Consider the following 10,583-nt stretch of genomic DNA (forward strand, 5'->3'; position numbering starts at 1 on the left):
CTTTTTTTCGCTCCAACTTTTTCAGCTTTTGTTATCGGACCATACTTTTTCTCTTCAAGCACCCGCCTTCTGGAAAGGATCCCGCTTCCCTATCCGAACCTACTTTACGTCATATCCGATCCTACATGGCATGCGAGGCATCACCTTGAGGCTATGCATTGTACATGACCTTATACGGTCGAGCGACGCCTAGCGTCAGCCATGCCATTTTCAAAAAGAATACAAAATATATTTGAAAGTTTCAAAAAGTATCAAAAAAAGTCGTACAAATATATATACATGTTCTTCAACTATGTGTAAGATTTCCTTAACTAATGGGATTATTTGAGGACTAATAGAAAAACACAAATATCTGGTCCAAATACAACAGAGAAAGCCCATTTTAATCTATGTATTTGTCCTTTTTGTGTACATCACATCTGAGTATACTACAAATATATGATTATGTGTTTTTTTCAGAATATTTTAGGCATGGAAATAGTATTTTCACTGAAAAAAGTAAAGACCTCCCTCAAGCTCAGCCTCCAGGTGCACTTTACGGGCGAATACTCCTTTATAATGTGCAGTGACTAGTGAGATATACACAACTCTATGCAGGTCACTCTGTGCATTTTAAAACCGAACCGAAAAACCATACCGAAAATAAACCAAACTGAACCGATTTTTTTGTTTTTATGGTTTCTGGTTTCGGTATGATATGAACTTTTCATACCGATTTAAACTTTGGTTTTATGGTATATACCGAAAAACCGAATGGTTAACCGAATAAACCGAAGTAAAAAATAAATTTATATTTCTTGAGATGAACAACCGTACAAGTTGTCATTTTTCTTGTACATGAGCCAAATTCACTACTAAGCACCTACATTTTTCTTGTAACATTGTCATTTTTCTCTTTTTAAAATGCTAAGCACGTCCATAACCATCAACAGATGAATCAATGCATGCATATATACTTATATATATAGTCATATACTATTTGTGTAAAATAGAATGTGTTTTGAGTCATAAATTTGTAAATTATTATTACGTCATTTTCAAATTCGCGTCAACTTTGGTTTTTATGGTATATACCGAAACCATACCGAAATAATTTGGTATATACCGAAACCGAACCGTATTTTAATTTCATACCGTATTTACCGAAGTATTAATACCGTATATACCGAAAAACCGTATAAACCGAATCATGTAAACCGAATAAACCGAACGCACAGGGCTATATGCAGGTCAGCTAAAAAAACTGTATGCAGGTCAGGAAATTAGCCTAAATGAGCAGCTACGAAGAACCGTTCTACCTCAGATTTACAGCAATTACACTCACCGTAGCTAATTTACAAAACTTCTTTTCCTGTCAGATAATCCCCTTCCTCTTCTGTGCAGTCCTCTAGTTCTCACTTCCATGGGCTAGTAATGGTACACTGCTTTCGGTGGGAGATCCAGGGACAAATGGGACGAAGCCTCGACCTCCGAACACCGGCCGCATGAAGGCGTTGTCAAACTTGCGCCAGTAGTGGTGGACTGACCGTGTTGGACTCGCCAGGAGCATCCGGAGACTCGTCGGGCGGCGTATGCTCACAGCATTCTCGAGATCCGTCTCAGGCCCATTCCCGGGCAGCTGTTCAAGGAAGGACTTCGGGCTGGATGGCTCAGAAAGGGCACTCACTTCCCTAGTGAGGTGCCTCGCTGGAATCAGGAGTCTGATCAATGGCTTAGTCAGTAGCCCAAAGACCTGATGAAACGTAAAAGATGTGATAATATGAGTAATTGTCTGGAGATTGGCTTCCATATTATGTGGTTGTTCATATTAGAGATTTTGTTGCCCTGAATGGAAGGATGTATGGCATTATTTAAGAGGAAGAGGAAACTTACAATTGTGCTGAAAAGAACAATAATTATTGTACTGGTGATCATGATAGCATTGCTAGGGAGCTGAGTGTGCCCTGATTTTGCAAACTGCAAGTGATAAAATGACTAGTTAGACAAAGCACGAATGCAAACAACATGAAGATACATAAGCAAAAATCCAGCCTTTTCCTGGAGCAGTTTCATTTGCAAATAGACCAGCTACACGGGCACGCACACCCTAATTGAGATATCATATTACAATGGTAACGAATATATTAATATTTCTTTCTAAAAAAGAGTGACAAAAAGATATATGCTTACTATCATTTTCTTTAACCACATGTTTTCAATTTTTGGCAGGATATTTTTTATTGTAATTTTTTGAAATGGGGATTTGTTGATGACTCCTTTTAAATCAGAATGATTTTTTGGATAGGTGATTTATTTTAAAAAGATAACGAATCCAATATTGTGGAGGATATCCCGTCCTCATTGTGAGATGTCCTACACATAATAATTTTTCCAAAAGTACGTAAATTATGCAACTCCCTACTATGATTTTTCATGAAATTTGTTCACCAATGATGGTTGAAGTGTACCGGTGGAAGGTATATAAACAAAGTTCGGCACGCAAATTGCATATTCACAATGATGTGTTTTCACAAATTTTAAGTCGACAAATTTGGTATATCTGTTCTTAATGACAGAATTCTAATAAAGAATGAGGTGTTACATTAGCATATACTCCCTCCGTTCCATAATTCTTGTCGTGGTTTTAGTTCAAATGTGAACTAAAACCACGACAAGAATTGTGGAATGAACCAAAACCACGACAAGAATTATGGAACGGAGGGAGTACTTATTAAGTATGATAAAACACTGAGACTAGAAAACTCGATCATGCATTACACCCAAAGCACATATGGAATAGATCAGACACAATATTTTACCTTATTGTAGGCCAATGCAATTGACACGGCACCTCTCATGAGACCCGCCCACCAAATAATAACCTGAATAACCCACATCAAGTAAGTAACAGGAGTATTCTTGAAAGGACATAACATAAATAAGATGTTTCTAATATGACACTCACTTGCTGCCTAATAGAGATCTTCTCCCCTGGAGTTGTTTTGGTCAAATTGGAGAGATAAGATAGTGGGAAAACAAATGCAGCTCTTGCAACCAGTACCAACGCCACAATAATGGAGCTCAAGCCAATAGATTTCATTGGGCTGCATAGCAAAATGTGTTACAAAACAAAACTGTCTGGATGTGAACAACAAATATGTTACTACAGACATGGAAAGAAGCAGATAGAGAACATACCTATATGTTTCACTAACAATCTTCCACTTCTCTATATCCAATGCATCCATGCCAACATAGAGAAAGAGAAACGTCTCAGAGATGAATGACAACGTGGCGAAGGCATGCCTGTTGTGCATAGAATGACATAAGCATCAGCGAAGTTCAGATGTCAAATGATGGATTCACATGTATTTCTGATACAAACAATGCAGATACTTACTTGGTTGTGACCCTGGAACTCTCTGTTACATTGTGCCAGGTATAGTGTGACATTACAATACCACAGAAGAAAACCGTGAGAATACCACTCAAATCAAGCAACTGCAACACAAAGCAACCAGTCAATATCAATTAGAGCTAGCTGATAGTGACAGATTGTGTAGTATCTATGTGAAGTTAGTAGTGCAGGGTGCTTACTTCAGCCAGCATGTAAGATAAATAAGCCATGAGCATCATAATAGCAACTTCACGATCAGTGGAGTGCCTGGAAAAAATGCCAAATTAGAGGAACAAACCATAAAAGCATATTAGAAAATCTGAAATTGTATTGAGATTGGTGACACAGGTATCATATCAAGCACACAATTCAATGTGTCCAAGTACCAACCTGCCAAAGTACAGTTTCTTGATGACATAAGCACTGAGAAGTCCACTCTGCAGTAACACCACAAATTCAGTGAGACGGCAGAACTTGACAAGTTAACAAAGCCAAAGGTGGAACCAGGACAGAACTTACAGCTACTCCAAGAAAGGTGCTGGCGCCGAATAGATAGAGGAAATTTCCAATGAACTGTAAGAATTTGAGGCTACTGAAATTTCCAAGATCAAAGTTCTGGATTGCATTGAACAACACAACTGATGTCGCATCATTAACAACACCTTCACCAAACACCAAACTGTACAAGAAGGGTGTCTCATCTTGGTTTAACACCTGCAAGGTGCAAACAGAGTCCGTTGCCGAGAATATTGCCCCAAGTGCTGAAAAAGCGAACGTGCAGAAAGAGTCAAAAGCAAGAAGAGCAGACACGCAATGGAAATTCTTCTTATACTTAGGTTAATGGAAAAGTTTATACTCCAGGTTAAAGAACTGACCGAGGTAGTCTCCAAGCTCAAGGGAGCCTATGTTCAGCCTTGATATTAGCCCCATCGCACCTGTGATAGATTGGGCCAGTGAGACAGATGAGCAACAAAGCAACATGCTGAGTGAAATTTTAAGAGGGAGAGAACCTACCAAGGGATATTATACTGAAGGAGATCAAGGTCCCAACTACAGCAAACAATGTAATAGTCATGAAGTTGCGGAAGAATTGTTTCTTCTTCACTTGGAACCTGGTCAGGGATAGGGGAAAAGAGTAGTGTGAGTCATGCAACTGTTAGGCTCCTTAAGCAAAACTTGCAGTTAATATCTAATATAACTACTATCAGCCTTCCTTGTTACTCTAAAAGATATAGCCACATTCAGTTATTAGAGAGTACGATTTATGCATTAGATAGTTTCACTGTTTTTGAGTCGAACGACTGTCGCAACTAATTGTAGTCATAAAAAAAATTCAAGACTCAACAACGTGTCGCAACTGCAGGGTCGACTATTCAAGAGTCGCTACCCAAGACCGACTAGTCGACTCGAAAACCTTGGGTAGTTTCCATCATCTTAACCTAGAAAACCAAATTTTGCAATAAAAGAGGAATCGATAATATGGGACACTCCTAAAATCAGAACAGTTATGTTAGGCTCCAGCATGGAGCACAGCAAATCAGTGACCCTATTCATTAATTTCAATTTCTTTCAAGAGAAGGATTCTCATGAATGATACACAAGAGAAAGCAGCGCAAGACTAGTGCATAAATACTGTAGTAATTTGCATAAGAAGAACATACCCTGCATTGAAAATGATGGGTGGGAGCAGATAGATGAAGAACAAATCCTCGCTGAAGACCATTAAGCGCGAGTTTTTCCCGCTGGACGCGAAGAGGATGACCGTGCCGGCGCCCAGCCCCTGCAGACCCACGCGCGCAAGGATCAAATCAAGCAACCACAACAAACACACACAGAGATGCAGAGGAGCAGACGGTACTGACAAGCAAGAGCGCGGTGGTGGACTCGTTCATCCAGCGATTCTCCTCGAGGAGGTGGCCGACGATGATGCAGATGCACATGAGCGCGACGAACAACCCCACCGCCATGATGGAGCCGTAATCCGCCGGCGGGTCGCCCAGCCCCAGCCCCATCATCCCGCCCTCCGGGCACCGAAATCAATCTCAATCTATGGAAACCAAATTGAGCCCCCCACGCCTGCCTTGTGTTACGCGACAAGAGAAGACAAGAGAGGAGCGAGACGAGCGGCGCAGAGGCAGAGGTCGGCCGGCGGGTCTGGGGAAAGGTGGCGCCTTCGCGGCCAAGGCAGGTGGAGGAGAGAAAGAAAGATCCGTGGAAAGCTACGGCGCGAGGAAACAGGGAGGGGATCCAGGAAGTTGGTTTGGGGATTTTTATGGGCCGTCTCTCGGTGGCGCCACGTGCGGCCAACGAACTCCTTCTGTTTTCCTCTTCTGTTTGTTGGAGCACGAAGAGGAACACGGAACGATTTCATTAGCTTGTCTTTTTTTTCCTTCTTCTATCTAATAAATAATCGCCTTTTTCAATTTGATTTGAAGTGACGGTGGCGCGAGGGTGGCGTCGGCCCACCAAGGAGCGGGCTGTCCACACCACAGATGAGAATGAGCGAGTCCTCTCGTTGGGGGCCACCTCGGATGACCCGAAGGCTCCAGGCTCCAGCTCCTGCCTACCTGCAGGGACCCACCGTGGGGAGCTCCTAACCGGCGCCTTAAGCGCCGGTTCAGCAAGCTGGCACTTGCACGCCGCACCTCATGGGCCGGCCCACCACACGCTGTAGAAGAAAAAATGTCTCGTGAATAAAACACGCAAAAAACTGCCGGTACCGTCACTCAAACTCATGCCTTGAAACTACAAAGGAGGAACCATTCCGCTAACCACTACAACAAGGAACCCCTAGTTAGTACAAATGAACGCGAAGTGTATAAGAACCAATAAATTAGCGCTATTTATTGGATTTCCTAATTATTTTAAAAACACTTATTGAACTTGAAAAAAGATCATTGAACTTGAAAAAAAGTTCACCAAATTTGAAAATGCTCATCAAATTTGTAAAAAGTTCATCATTTTACTTAAAGTTCATCAAATTTGTAGAAATGTTCGTCCATTTTTTAAAAAGTGTTCATCAATTTCGGAAAAAGTTCAACAAAATTTGAAAATAGTTCATCGGATTTGCAAAAAAGTTCATCGATTTTGAAAAAAGTTCACGAATTCAAAAAAGGTTCACAAAAAAAGTTCATCGGATTTGCAAGAAGTTTATGGATTTTGAAAAAAGTTCACGAATTCAAAAAAGGTTCATAAAAAAAGTTCATCAAATTTGAGAAACGTTCATAGGATTTGCAAACAGTTTATGGATTTTGAAAAAAGTTCACGAATTCAAAAAAGGTTCACAAAAAAAAAGTTCATCAAATTTGAGAAAATGTTCAACGGATTTGCAAATTTTTTATCGATTTTGAAAAAGGTTCACGAATTCAAAAAAGGTTCACAAAACAATGTTCCCGAAATCAAAAAAGGTTCACAAAATAGAAAAAAGAACAAACAGAAGAAAACCGGCAAAAAAAAGAAAGAAAAGAAAACAGGTTCACGTTCTTTATTTGAAGAACTGTGAAAGATGCTCTCAATCACCAAAGCTTGTTGTCCCCGGTGGTTACTGCGCATGTAAAGAGATTGTGGGGTGAAGGGTTCGAATCCTCCCCCGCACACCTTTTTTTGAAAGAATTTAGAGTAGAAAAAAAAAGGTAAGACGGGCCAGCCCAGTGCGGACGGAGGGGTGTGCGCCCGATTGCACAAAGAACTATATCGGGCGCAGAGAGCGCCGTTTAGGAAATGCCCCCACCGTGGTGGTGACCTTTTTGCATATTCAAAGTTTTAGATTGCTAGCCAGGCCTGCCGCCTGGTATCGTGGTGGTGACTTGTTCGGGATTCTTCTTTCTCTGTATGGTTTTTGGTTGCCAGCGCATCCGCGGAGAATTTCTTTTTTCTCTGATTGATTTTTGGTTGCCAATGCACTTACGAAGGATTTCTTCTTTTTCTAGGTGGTTTTTGGTTGCCGGCGCATCCATGGAGGATTTCTTCTTCCTCTTGGTGGTTTTTGGTTGCCAGTGCATCCACAGAGGATTTCTTCTTTCTCTTGATGGTTTTTGGTTGCCAGCGCATTCATAGAGGATTTGCAAGTGCTGTGCGTCGCCACGGGAATTCGCCTACAGTTACAATAATAAATTGGAAAAACATCACGACGACGTATGAAGCCAAATCTTGATTTTAGTAGTACTAGCGAATGCTTCGAGCGGGGTGGTTAGCAAGGCCATCTCAAGAGCAGCCGATCCCTTTGTGCGTCGCCGCTGGTTCCCTCTCCCTTCGCAAGGCGCTCCGACGGCGGGAGAAAGAGGAAACCTCGGACATGTGCGTCCGGTGTGTTCTCGGTAGGGTTAGGATTGATGGAGCCGCTACTGAGGCTGTCGTCGCGGCGGTGCGTCGGAATAAGTTCCTCCGGGCTTCGTTCGCTCTCAGACGGGGCTCTAGCCTTCGTTTAGGAGCTAGCGGAGTGGGGGATCCCCGGATCTTGTTGAGTTCGCGGGCTATGGTATCTGGAGGTCGATCGGCACTGGCCGGTTTGGTCCTCGGATGGGTAGTGGTTGTATTGAGGCGAATATTCTTCTTCCTCGTTGGTACGATTTCCTGTTGTGTTTCTTCATCCTTCTTTGTGCGGCTGCTGGAGGGATGTCCTGTTTTGTTCGAGCGGTTGGCTCGGCGGCTGCGCCGGAATCGGATCCTAGTTCTCTTCCATCTAGAAGGGACACATATAGCGGTACCCAAAGCTACAAATAGCGAAGGCTGGTGCAGGCGTGTTGGATGCACATGTGTGTCCTTGTCTTTTTTGCGCCGGAGCGAATAAATGGGGGAGCAGCATGGCAATGATTATGGCGTAGTTGAAGATGAGGACCTGCATGAGTCTGGATGCATATTACTATATTGCATGGGTCTCCTCGCAAAGTTTAGGGATGATGACACAGAGCTCCGAAGGTCTTCATGTTTTGCTGGTTGTTTGAAGGTGTTCTTTGTTATTCTGATTGTTTATGCATGTGTTAGGGTGTGCTTGTTTGGGTTAAGAACTTTGTATTATGTCGTGATTTGAATACAATCATACTTTCTCAAAAAAAAATCTTGATTTTTAGTGAAAATCTAGAAACTTAGCCTGTTGCATTGTTGGTTCTACAACAAACGGCATCCACTCAACCATCACATTTGGACCATATGTACGGTAGGCTTGTGATTACCACCATAATTATTTTCAAAAATTCCTCGCGGTCCACCGTGCCCTGCGCTCACGCCGCGCGTCACTCCGGCCGCGGCGGCCACCTCTCCTCTCCTTCCTCTGTGCACATACTCAAGCCGCTCCCGCGCCATGGCCTCGAGTCCGAGATCGGTGACCTCCATCTTCAGGCCATCTGGTGAGCGACCGGTGGTCTCGGGGTTGGGGATCTCCTCGGAGTCGGAGGGCTCGAAGGTCCGCGGCCCGCGAGCGGAGGTGGAGACGCAGCCTGTTCCTGCGCCACCTTCGGCGCCATGGGTGCAACCGCCCCCCTCAAAGAAGGAGCTTGGGAGGAAGCGCCATGCCATGGGTGAGCAGAGCAGTGATCCGGGACGCGCGTCGGGCAGGCCGGCGATGTCGCCGGAGATGAGGGACAAGTGCTTCCGTTGCTTGGAGAAGGGACACTTCCGGGTCGACTGCATCAACGAGATCGTCTGCTTCCGCTGCGGGCTGCCCGGGCATGGCTCCAAGGACTGCAAGAGGCCCCGTAGCCCGTCTTCGGTGGATGAGCTGAGGTGCGACGCGGTGGCCAAGGTGGCTCACCGTGCCATCCCGGTGCCCCTCGCAGCGGCGCGCGGCGCGCCGCCGGTTGCTCCACCGCCCCCTCCCCCCCAGCAGCGCACGAGCCAGGACGCGCACCTGGTGTGGCCACCGCTGGCGCCGCCGCGGTTGCAGACTGTCATCGATGCCGAGGAAGACCCCACAGAGATCTGCATCGTGCGTCGTTCACAAACGGTGGAAGATCTTGAGCGCCGCCTCCAGTTCACCATGGTGGCGTACGTCTGTGGGGCGAGGCGTGAGATCCCTGCGGAGCGCGTTCTTGAAGTTCTAGCTGGCAAGCTGGACATCCCGCCCGACCTGGTGTCCGTCCATCTCCATCGACCGGAGGACTTCTTGGTAGTTTTTGCTTCTGTGGAGTTGAGGAACAGAGTTTCTGCATGTCCGATAGTGGAGTTTGAAGGAGACAGGTTGTTTTTCCAGCCGTGGAACCGCCAGTCACAAGCAGTGCACGCCATGTTCGGGTTTAAGGTCTGGCTCGAGATTGAGGGCATCCCTCCCCACGCCTGGGACAGATCGGTGGTGGAAGAGCTGTTGGGTTCGTCTTGCAAAGTGGATTCGGTCGTGCCAGAAACCTGCTCTCGCGTGGACTTGTCCTCGTTCAAGCTGTTGGCGTGGACTGCTCACCCTCAGGGCATCCCCACGCTGCGGTGGCTCGCCGTGCCGGAGCCTGGAGAGGAGGTGCCTCCTGCGCTGCTGCAGTACAAGACGTTGATTCATCTCGATGCCGTCAAGGATTTGCGCGAAGCGGGAGAGCCATGGTTTCTTGGCGGCTCGTCGGGCAGCGGGCAGAGGGGTCTTCCTGACGATGACGATTTTGGTGGCCCGGATCACCGCACCGTCCGGTCGCCGTGGAGATTTGGTGTGCGCGACAACCGTGCCGGCGATTTTGGCTTCGTCGTCGGTGGCTCCGGTGCCGGGGGCCGTGCTCCTAACGGCCGGGGCACGTGGGCGGCGAGCGCTGATTGGAGGTTGCCACCGATGGGCCCTGCTGACCCTGTCATCCAGGGGGCCCCGCGCGTGACGATAAGGGATAGGATCACCAGAAGACCGTCAGCTTTTGACCGTTTGACCACTTCGGCGGGACCCATGGAAGCATCTCGGGCCATCCCGAGGCATGTTTCAAATCCCTCGTGCAGCAACCTGGCGGTGCAAGTTGTCTCGGAGGCCGCGGTTTTGCAATCCCCTATCACAAGGCAGGAAAACTTGGCAATGACTGCAGTGACTGAAACTGTGTGGGTGGCGACAAGCGCGACAAGGGAGGACCCACCTGTCCCAGTTGCAATCGGGGCCGCTGCAACACAGGTGGGGACAATTCTTAGGACTGCAGTGGAGAGGACAAACACGGCGACCGAGATGGCTTTGGTGATCGCGCTGCCTACTGGTGAGAGGGAATAGGAGGTTGAGTTGCCAATCAGCGACAAGGCAGAGGCGGAAGCCACG

At 46.1% G+C, this 10,583-nt stretch overlaps 1 protein-coding gene across 1 annotated transcript; it reads right to left on the reverse strand.

Annotated features, from left to right (window-relative positions):
• Positions 1-1,163: 1,163 nt before the first annotated feature.
• Positions 1,164-5,709, reverse strand: LOC606322 (sodium/hydrogen exchanger 2). The gene is made up of 13 exons (XM_044507692.1): positions 5,239-5,709; positions 5,038-5,156; positions 4,391-4,488; positions 4,252-4,311; positions 3,896-4,137; positions 3,767-3,813; positions 3,577-3,643; positions 3,380-3,480; positions 3,178-3,285; positions 2,945-3,083; positions 2,799-2,861; positions 1,873-1,956; positions 1,164-1,732 (listed from the first exon to the last, which is right to left on the reverse strand). The coding sequence occupies exons 1-13, from the start codon at positions 5,389-5,391 to the stop codon at positions 1,388-1,390; spliced, it is 1,626 nt and encodes a 541-aa protein (XP_044363627.1). The 5' UTR covers positions 5,392-5,709; the 3' UTR covers positions 1,164-1,387.
• Positions 5,710-10,583: the final 4,874 nt, after the last annotated feature.

The sequence above is a fragment of the Triticum aestivum genome, chromosome 4A (genome assembly GCF_018294505.1).
Source record: "Triticum aestivum cultivar Chinese Spring chromosome 4A, IWGSC CS RefSeq v2.1, whole genome shotgun sequence".
Classification (NCBI taxonomy): Eukaryota; Viridiplantae; Streptophyta; class Magnoliopsida; order Poales; family Poaceae; genus Triticum; species Triticum aestivum.

What these genes read in the sequence shown, in the direction of transcription:
- LOC606322 (XM_044507692.1), bottom strand. Translation starts at nt 5,391, where the DNA reads ATGATGGGGCTGGGGCTGGGCGACCCGCCGGCGGATTACGGCTCCATC. An exon ending in TTGCATTGGCCTACAATAAG is followed by an intron (nt 1,957 to 2,798) that starts GTAAAATATTGT and finishes TATCACTTGCAG; the next exon opens with TTTGCAAAATCAGGGCACAC. An exon ending in TTGTTCTTTTCAGCACAATT is followed by an intron (nt 1,733 to 1,872) that starts GTAAGTTTCCTC and finishes ACGTTTCATCAG; the next exon opens with GTCTTTGGGCTACTGACTAA.